The sequence below is a fragment of the Nannochloropsis gaditana genome, assembly GCF_000240725.1.
Source record: "Nannochloropsis gaditana CCMP526 unplaced genomic scaffold scaffold237, whole genome shotgun sequence".
Classification (NCBI taxonomy): Eukaryota; class Eustigmatophyceae; order Eustigmatales; family Monodopsidaceae; genus Microchloropsis; species Microchloropsis gaditana.
Genome location: NW_005803716.1, coordinates 1 through 16,726, shown reverse-complemented (window position 1 = coordinate 16,726; position 16,726 = coordinate 1). Strand labels below are relative to the sequence as shown.

General features: G+C 47.6%; 2 protein-coding genes across 2 annotated transcripts; one reads left to right on the top strand and one right to left on the bottom strand.

Moving 5' to 3' along the window:
- Positions 1-973: 973 nt before the first annotated feature.
- On the top strand, positions 974-3,467 carry NGA_0119500 (uncharacterized protein; the record flags this gene model as incomplete). Its single annotated transcript, XM_005855291.1, has 8 exons — positions 974-1,346; positions 1,747-1,869; positions 1,954-2,011; positions 2,103-2,189; positions 2,300-2,545; positions 2,695-2,814; positions 2,894-2,928; positions 3,399-3,467. Coding segments are annotated over exons 1-8 (741 nt in total), but the record flags the coding sequence as incomplete, so codon positions are not given.
- Positions 3,468-5,662: 2,195 nt separating this feature from the next.
- Positions 5,663-5,905, bottom strand: NGA_0119400 (uncharacterized protein; the record flags this gene model as incomplete). Its single annotated transcript, XM_005855290.1, has 2 exons — positions 5,883-5,905; positions 5,663-5,755 (listed from the first exon to the last, which is right to left on the bottom strand). Coding segments are annotated over exons 1-2 (96 nt in total), but the record flags the coding sequence as incomplete, so codon positions are not given.
- Positions 5,906-16,726: the final 10,821 nt, after the last annotated feature.

Sequence of the window (16,726 nt, the reverse complement as noted above, 5' to 3'; positions counted from 1 at the left end):
ATGTCATGCTTATCTTCATTCAAAGTAGCCCATACGCGCTCGTGATTAATTACATCTTTGGCTCTGGAGATCTGCATCCATTTCAAAGCACGTTTGCGTTGCTCCATATCAGATTCTTCTTTGATCAAACCAAGTTCACGATTTTCAAGACGGTGCGTTCTCATTGGTACGGAGTCATTACGTGACGGATTCTGAACAGTCATGCTCTCGTTACCAGCAAGTGGAGTTGCTTCCTTAAGTGCGTCACTCGATCCCTGAATTTTACCCTTAAGGCAATCATCATTTGGACTGATATATCCAGATATTAGTCGAGCCACGAAGTGTCCAACTTTGTCCCAAACCACTGAAAGTTCCCACAAGGATCGATGGGGAACTTCAGTCACTGCGCCTTGATCCCCATCTCCGGTAGTGGCAGCACATATAATTGCAGAAGTGGATGACGAATGCATAAAAACACCAGGATAAAGCGTCAATGCGATTATCAAAGCACAGTGCAGGATGAGGGGCCTCATCATTGCTATTCTGTAGGTATGCAGGGGAAGTAACTGAGTTGACAAGCTTACGTAAGTCATGAGCTAGAAAGCAAACCGTGAGAAAAACACAATTTAAAGAAGTAGTTGAAATAGGGACACAGGCATTAAACTGGGTTATATAACTATATTCGAGCCGCCCACCAAGCATAATTAAATTCCCCTCCAACCTTGTTCAAGTGGAAGGCTCGAAACAAGTTGAAGTTGGCCGTTAGCGGGTTTCGACGTCTCTCGGATCTGGCTCGAGCGAGTGGTGAGAGCGTTTACTGTCCACGTAGGAATTGTATGTTGACTGCAATTTTGCCCAGTCTTTCAATGAAGGAGTCAAAGCATTGCTGACTTATTTTTGGAGTTCTATAATGGGTCCTTCTCTGTGATTCTTGTACGAGGGGAGGTTGGACAAGTATCTGCGGACCTCCAAATTTACTCCGCTTCCGTCTCTGAATCAATCAGCCACCACAGTGGCACTTTTTCTCCAGGGTTTAAGCCGTGGTTAGCGGCGTCAAAGATCTCACACGTCGATCATGATGGTCGTCCATCACCTTCTTGTGGTATTTTTCTTGATAACTCTGAATACAAGTACTACTGCCCAGAGGCTTCAACATTCTTTACGAGCAATCACACCGGTACAAGGATATAGCAGCAACACAGCGGTTCATTTCAACCGAACGGCGTCTGGAAATCCTTACAATACATTAGCGACAACTCTAGTGGTCGATGGAAACATATTTCCGGAGTTATTGTACAAACAACAACGCGTAGAGTACACCTTTGCCATCCCCGTATCATTAGCTCCCGTTGAGCTCCTGACAGATGGTAAGTCGTCAAAAAAGATAAATTATGATTGAAATATTGTAGATATGATGCAAAAAAATAGCAAATGGATATTGAATTTCTCAATTTTCATCCTCTCGTTCCCGTTCCTATTTTTTTTGGTGCAGGATGGGTCAAGGACTTTGCCGCTTTTCCTTGCCTGCAGTGCTACGTGACGGATGCTGGTTTCTATGCAGAGTATGCAGAGGAAGCCAATACCCAGCTCGCATTTCTTTCTGGAGATCAATTCAAAGTGAGCGCTTCTTTTCTCATAAATCCTTTCTTATTTCGTCATTTTCTCTTCTTCCGATTGGACACTACTGCCTGGTTGCATTTCAAAGTATGTCCTACTTTGTCTTTCCACACTGAAATGATATTTCCCCTTGAATCTTTAAATTTGAAGGCCCTTCTAGTTCATTGTGCTTCTGCACCTGGCAAGGTCACCCAAGCATGCTGGGATGCCGCAGGTCTTGGCGATGTAGAGATTGAGGCGTACCCGTACCAGACTTACGCATACCATGACAAGGTAATGGATCGCGAATGAGACTCAAGGATAATAAAACTATCCTTAATGAAGCAAATATCCGTTTCTGTCTATCTTAATTTTCAGGGCACTACACCTGTCTTCGAGGGTACCTACCTCGTCTTCAACAATGGCGACAATCCAGGTCTTTATCATCTTCCGATTCATTCCTTCTTCGATATATTGTCACAATCATGCCTTTCCTTATACCTAATCTCCCTTCACTTATTCATCAGTTAATATCGAATACGGTATGGCCTATTTCGGCCTCAATCCGGGGGCACCATCAGAGCCTGGGGGGCTCGTGGTCAAGGAGGGAGAGGGTAAGTCGGAAACATTGCTATGATGGTGGGGATAACAACAAAAGTAAAGTCTTGCGAAAAGCATTCAAATCACGTGACGAATGGACATCACTTGTAAATCATTTCCACAGGCCTTACCCCAACCCGCCTGAAAGAGATTGTTCAAGGTTTGCAAAGACCTATCCTCATTCCTAAAGCGACCGACAGCCTCGACATTCCTGGGCAGCGGAAAAAGGAAATTAGGCCGGTAGAGGAAAGAGCGTCTTCTGTCGAGCGCACCTCTAAGTCTTTGCGGGTAGCGGGAAGTAAGGCAGAAAGGGTAGAGGGAACGTGGACAAGATACGCCCTCGCGATGGGCAATGAGGTCGCAAACAACGGTATGTGATATCCTCGTTCGCGCCATACTTGGTCTTCTCTGCTTGGTTTTCTCAAAAGGCGACCGTAGAATTGGTTCTTCGATCAACGAGAGTAATAACGTCTTCGATGATAAATGACAAGCTCTTTTATTTTATTATCTGTTCATAAGGCTACAACTGGTGGTCTAATGCAGGTGCCACGTATGAGGGCGGAAATTTGGTTGCATCATTCCTTTCAGGGGACCTTTACATCAAACTGAGGACAGCTTGTCCACAGACAACAGAAGAAGGTAAGGGATGCCGATTGAAGATGAGGGCTATCAGCATTTACATTCTTTGATACTTAATGGAAAGTCATTTCTTGTTCAGGGCTTCTGTTCGTCACGTCTGATTGTTGGAAACAAGTAAGTAATAATAATATTTCAGGAAATGGAGGACATGGCAGTGAATCCTCATAAACAATTACCGGCTCTTGCTATCCAAATATGTCTTTGTGTCGGTTTCCCCCTACTGATCACATTAATTACTTTCTTCCCTTTTTTCTATAATAATTTGTTTGATCACAAGATCTCCAATCGATCCACGATACCGAAAACTCTTGCTAGTGGGGAGCGCATCGAACGGGATTATGATGGAAGGGCGGATCCAAATGAAGGAGGGTCGTGCGTGGATGGTTGGTGGATCTTCATGAACGAGTCCAAGTCTACAGGGGCAAACGTCGTGAAAGCGGATGCAAATTTTGGTCTGAGAACCTTAGGAAATAATCCACGCGACGCTTAAAACCAAGAACATGATTCGACATGCATCCGACATAATCTATGCCATATATTATCGGAAAGGAACGCAAAAAAGTAATCATGCATTTCCAAAATAGGATGAACTCATTCATAGTGTCTACGAAGATCTGAGAATCGACTTCTTCAACTTGCATTTCGGACATGTTGTACGTGAATAATCTATCATCCTCGCAGCTCTACTGAATTAGAACTATCTTGATTCAATTGCGTAAACTTGAATGCAATATCCTGAGCATCCCTCGTAGCCTTTTGGAAAATCAATCCTACTTTCTCTGTCGTTTGTTTTCGCACCCTATTAGCTACTTCAACATGCTGCCACATCTTGTCCTATGTGCGAATGTAATCTCTTCTGTAAGGTTGATAGACGAAAGGGGTCTTGATTCCAGTAGCCACGTCACACGTATAAACCTGAAGTACAAGATGAATGCACAGGAAGTGTGAGAGGTATGCGCTTTCCAAAGTCATCTAGGGAGGGGAAGAAGGAAGAGAAAAACACGTACCTGCAGGGAGGGATACTGATCTCCAAGGGATGCTTTCATGAAATCGATGCTTAAACATTTGTTTTCCTAAAAAAAGGGATTATGGACGACTCAGAAAAGAGAAGGCGCTTCATATTCCAATTTCTAACATCCCTTATCGACATATCAACCGATTCGTATGCCTGTAATCATGCATTTCTTTCTATTTTTTTCCCTACTCCAAGACCCTCCTTCACACCTTTCCGCAATTAGATGTGACGTATTCAATTGACTGTTTATCTGAAGGCAAGCCCATGGCCATGTGACGGGCGAGCATTTCTCTTTCGATTACTGCCGGGACAGCTGGGGGGTTGTTGTTCATGAGCTCATTCTTGTAAGGAAGAAATAGAGCATGGGGATCATCTAGTCCGCAGGCCTAGGGTGTCGAGGCAAAATTGAAAGGTTTAAATTTTGGCATTGGTGGGACTGATGGCAAGAGAAAGAAAGGGACCCCAAATAAAGGGAAGCTGTACAAATTTAGAATCGGCTCCAAAGGTACTGACCTTGACAATATCTATCGACGTCGCGCCCACGATTTTATATCTTCTATCCCATCCTTTTCCGTAGAAATTCTCCATGTCTTGGGCAGTCAAGCTTGAGTAAGTCGGACCAGGAACAAAGACGTCAGCGGCAGCGAAACTCCAATATCTCGAAGGAAAGGGAGGAAGCGAGAGAGACAGGAAGAAGATTTAACACTAGGATTTTGGAGCCTAAGCTGCACTGATTAACGATGCAGATCATAAGAATAAAAAGAATTCTATAAAAAAATTTATGAATCAACTCTTATTTTGATCCATAAATTTATGATGGCCCTCATCGCTCGTGTTGCAACCTTTCTTTTCTCACCTGGTGCTGTAATTGGTGACATTCCAAACAGGCCGAGGCCCCTCAAAAAGGCCCGTGGCTGTCAGCGGCGCAGTACCTTCAATAACCATAACAAAGTTTCCACCCAACTGCAACGATTCGACGAAGTGTAGAAAAGAACTTCATCAACGACGGAAGGAGGAAAAGCTTGACGGGAAGGAGAGCAAGGACACGTCCTTACCTGCTCGCCATCCGTACACCAATACAAATAATTCGAATCAAAATTCGCGAAGGGCACATAACTCGCACCGCTGTCAACAACCTGGACATTAACATCAGGAAAGAGAGCTGGATGATCCGCCTCCCTCTTTGACAGCAGGTGACAGGATCGTAGTCGATACCATTGAGAATGATAAATCAGGTAGCGGAAATCGTAGACGGTCCAACCTTTGGAAGGAGTAAGAATGTGACTGAGGGTTAAAATCACACAGTTTCATTGCCATTACAATTTTGCAACAATTGTTATTCGCTTGAACTGGACAAATTTCACTCCCCTTTCACACAACTCCGTTGTTCCTCATCCTCGACCAAGTTCATTTCCCTCCTTCGTTTCCTATCCATTCTTGAAGCATACAGGAAGTCAAATAATCGCTCATTGCGTTGCAAATCTTCTTCCCGCTCGACATTGGGTCGCTCACGCTATCTCTCGCTCCAACTGCTCTTCAAGGCCTCTTACCGATTTGTCTCATCGCTCTGTTGAACTGGTAGCGAGTGGTGTCTGAGCACGGTTGCAGTTCTTTCCAGGTCTGGCCCAAGTCATCTAGAAAGGAATAGAAGGGAATACAATAATTTGAAAATGGAATAATAAGTGAGACAACCTCTATGTGCTCGGAAACTTTGAGTGAAAATGGATCCAGTCACACGGCATCAAATTTTCCAAAATCTATCTTGTAGACTTCGCCCATGCCAGACCGTAGCTTCCCGTCCCTTTATCTTCCTATTCTCTCACCAGTGTACGATATCACGGGCCGATCCACCCCTCCCCACACGCTGGGAGGCTGCTCAGTGGTGTACAGACGCAGCATTACAACGGATAGATTGTCCACGAAGTCCTGAGGTGGGATGAGAAGAAAATAGCTTTTTAGGTGAAGATTAATAAAACGCCCTCCAGCTGGCTTTGGAATCTTTTGGCCCGTTTTTGGCATATGTCCCCCAATGACCAGCACTCCACCTGCGCACCATTACGCGGGAAAAAGCCGCCTGCGTCGCGTTGGTGTGATCCTCACTTAGACCCCGAACTTCGTTTGGCCAACCCTTGTTCCCTGGTGAGAGCACATTCGGGCAAAGATTGGGGTTGGCATTTACTTGATATGGGCATTCGAGCTTCTGCTCTTGCCTCTCTTCGATTACCATCTCTTGTCACGTAGATTTCGTACGTCCCGGCCCCCTCTTCTGTCGTCTCCTCCCTGTATGGGTTCTTGCCCCACGAAGGATCGATGCGAAGGTCGGGGAGGGAGGTTAGCGGATGACCCCGCAAAGAGTAGGTTTCGTAGGAGAAGTACACGACTCGAGGGAAGGAAGCTGAGATCTGTGTTCGCATAGAGTGGGGGGAAGAGCGTGGTAAGGACAGCATGGAGCGACCTTTGAAAACTACTGCCCGCATTCTTTTTTCTCGACGAGCTTTTGAAGCTTACAACCTTGTAAACCCTGTGGGGATGTGCTGCGAAAGATAACAACTGAGGTTGATATACTGCATTGGGGTCGAGAAGTAGGGGCGTGTAGATGCTTTCATCCGTGGTCGCGTCCCAGGCACAGAATGGGTATTCACTGCTTGCAATCGCAAGATCGGCATAGCGTGATTCCATACGCCAGCGGGATCGCTCGGATCGAGAGGAAATATTTCCGTCGGGCTGGGAGGAGCTAGAGGTATTCTCTTCATGGTTGTTTGAAAACGAAGTGTCATAGGAGGAGGTTTTGGCAGAGCTACCATGATCCCATCCATGCTCGCCCTCACTCTCAATAATGGGTGCGACAGGGGTATCAGCCCAGAGAGGAAGAAATGGGGGGAAAGGAAAGAGGGCTGCTTTCTCCTCGTGAGAAAGGTCGAGGAACGAAGCAGAGGGAGCAGGAGCAGAGTCAGAAGGAATCGCATCTATCTCCCTTTCTTCAAGGTGTGTAGAATCCAAACCTGGAGCCGAATTACTGATACGTACACGTGGAAACGCGAGATTAAGGAGAGAAAATAAATCTTGTCAAAATCAAAGATCATTACATCGTCCCTCCTGCTACACAAAGAGTTGAACAACTCACCTCAAGACGACGCGAGAGAGAATTAGGAATATGAGAATCGGTACGCAGCGGCCGACGATAGACCGCCTATGTTGCTCCTTGATTAAATACGACACCATCGTTTTCCAGGGGTGCGTCTGAATACTCCAACAGGCTAACAATTTGAAAACATCTGTGTCCTGGCGAGTGATGAAGAGACCACTTATTTACAGGGACAACATACCCAATGCAACAAATGCAGCGTAACATGCGATTATTTAAAGCTAGTGATAGTCTAGAAACCGTACATTTTGCCATGTGATAATGTAGGCTAAGCCCAAGACGTTGTTTGGTTGACGATACGCCTTCACTTTTGCTCTGGAAGTGGAGCAGCGAAACATGGTCAAGTCATGCAGCCCCAAAATTTCAATTATTTAATAATTTCCATATCCGAAATTGTAACTAAAGCACTAGATATCATACACTCTAAAAGTGAGTATATTTCCCATTTCTAACATAAACACCTAGGGTGGCGGCCGCCGCCTCAGCCTCATGATGCTCAAAGCCTGCGCTACGAGTATTAGAAGGGGGAAGGCCGTTAGGTTTTCAAACGTTCACACGACCGTTTCTCAACTGTTACGCGTTCATGATGCACGATTACTTTTTCCTATTATCGCGTTACTTGTTGCCGGGCTGCATAGATGCAACAAATATCTCATCGTTCTGACCCAACAATCGCACAAGACAGTTACGATGCGGAATAATTCTGCTTCTGAAGAAGCGGCCTCCTCGCAAGATGGGCATAGTTACACTTTCACTTCCCGCATTTATCAACCTTTACACGATGTTAAAGGCACAGATTGGAGGGGAGATTTGAGCTCTGCTTATAGTTCTGCAAGTGAAGAGGAAAACGATGAAATAGTTTTTATTGTGGATGGATGTTCAGTAAAGCAGCACCAAGATGGCTCCGACAGGGCAACGCCCATCCACGAATCTTCAAAGGTCCAAATACCTAGCCTCGAGGCGTCTACAAGTCATTCAACGCCATCACTGTCCCAAAACTATAGTTCTCGAAATGCCATTCTTTTTCTTGCGTTGGCAATGGCAGTACTTATGGGCATTATTACTACTGTGGTAATGACAGTCAATGATTATAGCATGCAGAAGACATCTATCTACGATGCTCGTTCCAACGTTCGTGGTCAAGAAGAAATGGATGAAAGCTCACCTATGTCATCAATAGTCAAGAAACAGCCAATATCAGAAAATTTCGTGAGCTACGAAAGTCAATCCATAGACTCATCTCCTAAAGTTGGACCCGCAGTAGTCCACTCTGCCATATCTGTCTCAAACACGTCTTTAACAGAGGATGAATCAATAATCATAGCAGGTGAAAGGACGACAGATACCTCTGAGACTAGTACGATCATAGCCTTACCCATTGAACAAACATCAAATTCTGCCGAAAATGTGTCCACGAGTGGTAGCACTGATTCTAATTCGAAACCCTCGCACGTTCGTCATTTAAGGCTGGTTCTCCCTCAAACAGAGTGGAAAGACTCGTGGATTAGGCCGTTAACGCGCCTTGTGGAGGTTTTGGAAGATACAATAAATGGATTCGAGCAAGGCTGGAGCGAAGGGGAGGAAAATAGAAGAGGATGAAGCCAAGGACCGAGGAGGCCCCGATGAAAAACGAAAATGAAACACGTGAAGTAGATAGTGAAGACTGAGCTGTAACTGGTCCAAAAACTACCCCCAAAATTGAATCTCATTAAGTAAACGATCATCGTGACACGATCAATGAAGACAATTGGGACTTAATCATTCTCTATGCTATCATGAGAATTCATATAAACAGTAGGACATTTGCATCTTTAATACCATGAGCTGCAAAAGGCCATTCCTTTCTCTTCTGAATAGAAAATTCTTTGTTCAATTATGTCAGAGTGCAAAAAACCTCAGAATCGTCTCAAGGACAATGTAATGATCAAGGTAAACTCTATCTATTAGGAAGAGACGGAAAATGTAGACTCTAAACGTCATTGCACATTCGTCTTGATTGATCAAAATATTTGCGCACCATTCTTGCAGGAATTTAGGCACATTACCAGGGGTATGACACTAAATTGTATGGCAAATCGCCGCTCTTCTTCATCATCTCATGTTGTTTGACGCGTCAAAGGCACCAATAGACAGAGTGTAAGAGACGAATTGTAAACATATGGCCCTATAATCTTAAGTTCTATTTTTCAAAATCGATTATGGGCAAAAAATGATACTCTTTGGATTTTGAGCTATTCTTACACTCTTTACTAGGCATAGCCTTTGTAGTCCTTCTTGAGGTAAATCCTGGAAACTGCTAAACACTCCGTCTTGCCAGCATGTATTTTCTGTTCCTGACCTTTTCCGACCCCCTCTCAGCATTCTGCCTATTATGGCCTACCAGCAGATAGCAAAGTTTTTACTTTAGTAATCGCCATACGACTCTCGCTGTCCCTTGTTTCCGTGGGTGCCATACGTCATGTAGTCTTCATAGCTTGGGGTATAGTTAATTTTGTGATCCGGAAAGTAAGTGTCCCACTCCTCATCTTCGTACTCGACCGGCTTATTCGACGACCACTGCTCTGCAAGCATACGCCGATTTGCCCATATTTCTGCGTCTTCTGCGTCAAAAGCCCCTTCCAGCTGGAGTAACTTGCGGGTACCCGTGGGTGGAGTGGATGATGATGCGGCCCCCTCGCGGTTCACAGATTCGGCCGCTGCGGCGATATTAGAGAAAAGAGCTTCAAGCTCCATGTTGCCTTGGATACGCTCGTCCATACCTGCCTCACGCACCACGTCCCGAATCGCTTGCATTGCCGCACTTCGAGCATCAGACCGCAAACGCTCAGCTTCTGTAGCAGTCATATTCATATCACGCAGCGCCACGAGCATGCTTTGGATCAAAGGCACATCATTGGGCGACGCACTGTCCTCAATGGTATTGGAGGCATCAGTACTGTTGAGCTGCTGTGCACGATCGAGGAAGGACACGGCGGGCTTGTCAAGTAAGATTAAATCATCCAGGCTTAAAAGCGTTGCCAATGCATCCTCGACCTTCTCCTCGTCGTACGTCTCTGTCACGTCATCCATACTCCATGCTTCTTTTTCAGCGTCTGCGAGTAAGTTGCTGTCAAGTCCTGCATCGCGGGCTGCATTCTTGAGAACTTGGAGCGCGGCATCACTACAGATAATGGTGTGCAACAAGGAGAGAATATGAAAAGAGGGATGAATTTCATAGAATGACATTTTGTCGATTGATTCCGATTACGATTTCCACATCGACCCTCTTCGTGTGGGCATCTTACCGAGCAATCATCCGCAACTTTTCTAAGTCTTCCTCGGATAGGTTCTGGAGACGTTGGAGTACACGATGGTGGCTGCCATGGGTTTTGTGAGCCATCTTGGCAACGTGAGCGGCGTGTGCTGCCCGTGCCTCCAGTTCTTTTTTGGTCTTCTTGACGTGGGCAACATGAGCATTAGCAGCCTTTGTGATTTCTCGGTGGATCTCCTTCTCTTTCTTTTCAAGATTCTTATGCAACTTATGACCTTTCGCCTTGAGAACCGCTTTCTCTAGCTGATGAGCAGCATGCGCTGTCTTTTTTTTGGTGTATAGCTGAGCAACCACCAGAGGGTTGACATATTTTTTGTTTTTATTGCTATGCTGATGATTCTTTTTCGAGTCGTGCTTGTGCGTGTGGCCGATGTCATCATGACCGCGAGACTTATCAAGCGCGGTTTTGGGTTCTTTAATGCCTGTGACAGCCGATGCACTTTTGTCCTGGTTTATATGTAGCTGATATATGTGGTATATCATAAGCATTTCAATTCGATATACTTTGTACGTCTGCAATGCTAAACTTACTTTGTCGTCCTGCATAGCTTTGGAATTGTCGTCCTCAGTGTGAGTGACTGGCATCACCTGATCTGGCACATAAGCAAATGTTGGAGGAGCCATTTTGAGCACCCGAGAATGCCCAGGCTCTCGGCCATCAGGATTTTCCTGTCGAGATATTTGTTCATGATAATAAGTGATGAAGGAATACGATGGAGAGCTTACCCGTGAGGTAAACTTCATCGATATGCGATCTGTAAATACTCCCTTCCTGATCACCTGAACAATCTTGACAAAAGGAGTGTCACGAAGGCCGCCTCCTAGGTGGATCACAGACTCATTCGCTGGGACCGCAGCCTGCTCTTCGGCTCTCATTAAATCAAGATTGGGTCGGGAAATGCTTTCACTATCGCCCACAGTTTTGTGCACCCAATCGCCACCCAGGTTCTGGCCTTTCTGTTTACCGATACGGGGTTTGAGAGCATGCTCTAATACCTTGCCGACGCGTTCCAACGCCTATTTTTATGATTAAAAAAAGGTGGAGAGTCATTTTGTTTGAATCGCTAGCGTTTAGCTTTGCTCATGTCAATGCATTATCAAAATTGATGTAAACTTGGAGGAGGAACGCACCGTTGTCTTCTGAGTGAGCTGACGTCGACGTAGCGAATAATTTGCTCGGTACGAATTCGAAGAGGAAAGCATTGTTACGGTTATAACGAAAAGTCCCAGAGCTCCAGTAAAGATGAGGAGCGCAATCCGCTTTTTTGTAAGGGTCGCCATTGTATTCGATCTTTTAAAGGCAGGAGAATGCTTCAGCTTACTATAGCGTTCGATTTAATTATTTTTTAGGTGAATAACCTTTAATAGCTATGTGTTCGATGATGTGAGGTCGTAGACAACCAGTTGTTAGCGGGGTTCAAATAAAATCCTACTGACAGGCTCATCTTCGGAAGATGACCACGTAAGGTATGGAGGACGAGATCGTGTGCTGGATATACCATGCACCAGACAATAATCACGCAACGACAGCGAAAATCGAGCCACTAATAACTGCTTATCATCGTGCTGCCCACAAGAAAAAACCTCCCACCTTTCTCGACAGCTCTGCAACGACTATTCAAAAGTTTGAAAAAAGTTAACAAGCAAAAGAAAGCTTTCCTAAATTTTTCCCTTTCCGCACCGAACATAGTCTGGCACGCTCAACTCTGATCAATTGCCATTCCTTCCAAAATTTGCTCTCAGAAATTCCTGATCGAATCTTAGACGTGAATCACTTATAGTGTCACTCGAGAAATGAGCGGCAGGATATTAAGGAGTTATCGCAATCGAGAAAAATCGATTTCACACTATCCCAAACAATGACAATAAAAGTAAGTGTTTTGTCACACATGATACATTTAAAAAAAAATCAACCAACGTACTTTATATAGTGACAAATATGACCTGTGCTGCCGTGCTTTTGACTGCACGTCATCCTACTCTTTTATTTCTGTGAAGGCAACTTAAATTGTCAAATCACATTTTCCTGCATCATTTTATCCACCCGCTTTATTTTGTCCTTTTCGGCCTTGACCAATACGTTCCGCAAGGCTTTCTCGTTGGTTAAGAATGACCTGCGTTGCCACAGAGGATGAAACAGTTAACATGTTTGTATAGAAGGGCTCGAACAGCACGGGAAAATGATATAAATGGGTTTCCGGACAAGAAGCGCAGTAGTATGAGCGTCCACACATACCTCTGCGAAGGGAAATAAGACTGCCAAGGCTGTCTCTGCTGCCATTGATGCGTCCCGAAGCTCCATAACAATACATCCTCGCTTTCCCTTTCTTGGCACCCCGTCTCTCTTTTCCTCCTCCTCTCCTTCCTCTTCTTCCAACCTTCCTCCTCCGTTCTCAATAGACCCTTCCCGAAAATAGACATTTCGCCGCAAATTGGGATGAGGTCGGGCCGAAGGACGTGAAGAAAAGTGAGAAGGAGGAAGGGCGCCGCACAAAGCGTCCCAGTGAAAGGAGAGGAGATTGCGTGTCACAAGCACCAAACGAGCGCGACCCTCCGCTGCTTTAAATGAAAGAGAGATGGACAAGAAGTGGAAATAATAGGAGCTTCAAGCGAGGCATGATATGACAAAGATTTTGCGCGCGGTGAGAAGAACGAAAACAAGGAGAAGAAAGGCATGCCCGCACGCTCTCTCTCCTTTTTAAACTCGCTCTTGGCTACCCAAGTCAAAGACTTTTGCCACTCTCTCCCTCCCTCGTATTCCCTCTCACTCTCTTCTTTTCCCTCTCTCTCTCCCCTACCACTCGACTTGAGCAGGACTAGGTTTTCCCCACTGAGGACACGCGAGGCAAGGAGGAGGTTCAGACGGATGAAGAAAAGGCGGACGGACCGGGGCATAGGCGAGGTCGAGCAGTGGTAGGTGACCCTCCATCGTTTTTGAAGGGACTGGTGCAGAGAAGACATAATCGAGGTGAACAGGTGAGAAGGCAATGGGTTGAAGGACGAGGGTTCGAGGTATTCATGCGCAAAGGTTGCACGTGTTGAGATCCGAAAAGTAACGAGAGTGAGAGCAGAGGACAGTAATGGCAGCGCAGCCTGATGTCTTGAAAGCAGGATTCAAATGGAGGGCAAGATGACGGTGGAATATTACGAGAGGGTAAGAGATTCATTACCCGAAGTTTCTCGAAGGAGGGGGCGAGACGAGCCTCCTCGATTTCAGCCGTACGGGTCTTCTCATTGGGGAAGAAGGCAGAGGGCAGGAAGGAGGAGGATAGGACTGGAAGGAACAGAGGAAAAGCGAAAGGGGGAGTTTGGGGGGAAAGTCGAGCTTTGTGAGGAAGATGTTAGGCGTAGGCTGATCCGGCGATAGTGACCAAACAGCTTGCCTTAAGCACACACATTTGATCACAATGGTAAAATATGCTCTAGAAGGTAACGTATGAAACAACTTTCTCCAAACCTCACAATCTTCCTCCCTCCTTCCCTCCCTCCCTTCCTCCCTCCCTTTCTCGCTCCCTCCTGACCTTGTTCGTTGGACAAGCCGTCCCCCAGGTTGATCTCGGTGTAGGGCGTGGGTTCAATGGCTGTGCCTCGGACTAGCATCAAGGGTGCAACGAGGAGAGAAGGTGTGTAATAATGGGGCAATAACCGAGGGAAGGAGAAGAAATAAGAGGGAGGTAGAGGGGCATGGAGATGCCAAGGGACCAAAGGCGAGGAGTCGACGGGAGAAGAGAGAGATAGAAGCCTTACCTTTAACCAGTGCCTCCGCCAGCATGTTCATATAGACGTCATACCCGACGCCACTGCCTTTATCCCCGCTCTGTTCGTAGCCCAGAACTTCGCCTGGGGTCAGGGAGAGTGCACGCAGGGAAGAACGGGCAGGAGCGGGGTATGGATGAGGTAACGGTCAGAAAGAGATCGATGAGGAGGGGCGATAATAAGACGAAGGAGGGGACTATTCCTTTGTGACGTATTGCTCGTAGTCCACTAATTTCACAAATTGAGAATGTGAGAGTGAAAAGGAAATAAATAAAATGGAGGAAAGGAAGGACGCAAAGAGGGGAAAAAAAGAGATAGAAGGTGCTTACCGGCGCCGCGAATAGCTAAGTCAGCCTTCGCAAGTTGCGGCCCCATACCGAGGAGGTGACTGTACTCCTTCAAGGCAGCGAGTCTGAGGGGTGGGTGGAGTGAAGGAGGGGAGGGGGGCAAAAAGGGGAAGCGAGTGGGTAAAGAAGAATGGCACGCGGGATGGACGGGGAACAGAAAAAGGAGAGGGCTAGGAGGAAGAGGAAGCGAGATCGCCTTACCGCTGCACGGCTTCTTGGGTCATGGACTTGCCGCCGAGTTGAGCGAGCTGACGCTTGCGAAGAGCAGGATCCGAGGAGAGGCTGGGGAAGGAGAGAAGGTGGAGGGAAGGCGGCGAATAGCGTGTGAGTAGGGAAACGGAGAGGGAGAGAGAGGGAAAAGTGTGGAGGAGGGGGAAGAAGGGGAAGGCGGGTACCTGGCAGACAGCAATTCGAGATTACCATCGGCCGTTTCCATCTCTGTGTCGTCCTCCTCGTCGTCCCACTGGGTGTGCGTCGCGCTGGCAAAAACGAGGGGGGGAAAGGAATCGAGGGAGAAAGCACGTTAATGGTACGTGCACCATCACCATCAGCTCGCTCTTTCCTCGCAAGGGCCTCTTTCCGGTAGTCCTAGATGGACTTCTACAACCGAAGCTTTCCTTAATCGCCCCCTCCTTCCCTCCCTTCAAACTCACCTCGCCTTCTCCTGATCCCCTTTCCCTCCCTTTTCCTGCTTCCCCGCCTCCTTCCCCTCCCCTTGCACCGAGCGAGGGTGGAAGAAGAAGGCAAAGGCTTGCTTTTCGCTCCGACCCACCCTCCCACGGAGCTGGTAGAGAGAGGCAAGGCCGAGCTTGTGGGCCTGAGGAGGCAGATGGGGTTGACAGAGGCAAGAGATGAAAGGGGAAGGCAGGTGGTAGAGGCCCTATCCGTGCTGAGGATCCAACCCTGTTCTATCTTGGAGTGGTATTCAAGCTTGCACTTTACGCCTTCCGTCCCCCTCCCAAACAATTTCTCGCGCATTTTCCCCTTTCCCCTTCTTCCCCTCGTTCTGCGCTTCTTCTACTATCCCCTCCTCCCTGCGTGCCCGCCTCCCTCCCTCCCCACCTGCGCAACCACCACCGTGTTGACCGAGGGCACGTCGAGTCCGTTCTCGATCAGCGTGGTGGCGACCAAAACATCGCCCTGACGAGGCGTGGCCAAAGGGAGGAGGAGGGGGAGGAGGAAGGGAGAGCAGAGGGATAGATGAGCTCGTCTCTCACAACAGACGCCAAGTGGGTCGAATAGCACTTGCGGGTGGGGCTGGCCGGGAGGGAAGAAGGAAGGGGGGGAGAAAGGGAGGAAGGGAGGGACACCTGACGCATGGCAAAGCGGACCAGGACTTCCTCCGCCTCCCCCGCAGGAAGAGCGCCGTGGGCCACCGCGATGGCGGCATCCTTGCCATCTATGATGAGAAGGGAGGAAAGGAGGGGGAGGTTGGAAAATACATGGCTCAGATGTAGGGGAGAAAAACAGAAGAGAGGTACGTGCGAAAAGATAGGGTGGGGGCGGAAGCCAAAGTAAGTAGTTCCCTGGTAGTAAAGCCGTCGGTATGTCGGGGAGCCAGGTCATGATTACCTTTCCGCGCGCCTTTAAGCAAGTCTTTCAACATCTCCACGTGGTGGGGAATGTCTCGGATGCGGGGTACCACGTAAAAGGCCTGCAGGGCGGCAGAAAGGGCGGGAGGGAGGGAGAGAGGGAGGAAATGAGATTGGAAACAAAGAAGGAAGAGATGCAAGGAGCTTCAAGAGCCAACGTGGACCCCTCATTTAAAAAATCACGGCGACTGCATGTTTAAACAAAAAGCACTCAGTAGAAGAATGAAGAGTAGAAAATAGAAACAAAGGCGCGCAAATCCGAGAGAGAGAAGAAGGAGAGACCTGTCCTCCACGAGCCAGCTCCTCCCGCAAGGCCGTCTCCACCGCCTCGGGGGCCCAGGCTGTGATGTGCGTCTCTACGGGCTTCCGACTCGAAGGCGCGGTGTCGATGTGGGAGACGTCCCGCATACCTGGGGGGCAGCGGTGAGGAGGGTGAAGGCAGGAAGGAGGGGGGGGGGAGGGGCGAAGTGGTGAGAGGGCCAAACCAGTGAAAGGTAAGCCCGAGAAGAGGCAAGAGAAATGGAAAGAGACAGAAAGGCAGACTCGAGGAGTCGGAAAGCGAGGGAAGAAGTAATGAAGGGCAGACAGGACGCACCGGAGAGGGCCATTTGTAGGGTGCGGGGAATAGGCGTGGCCGAGAGCGTGAGAACGTCGACGCCCTTGGCGAGGGCCTGCGGGAGGAGGAAAGGAGGAGGAAGAGGGAGGGAAAGAAAAACTACAGTCAGACGTTGCGTGCAGGAAACGGAT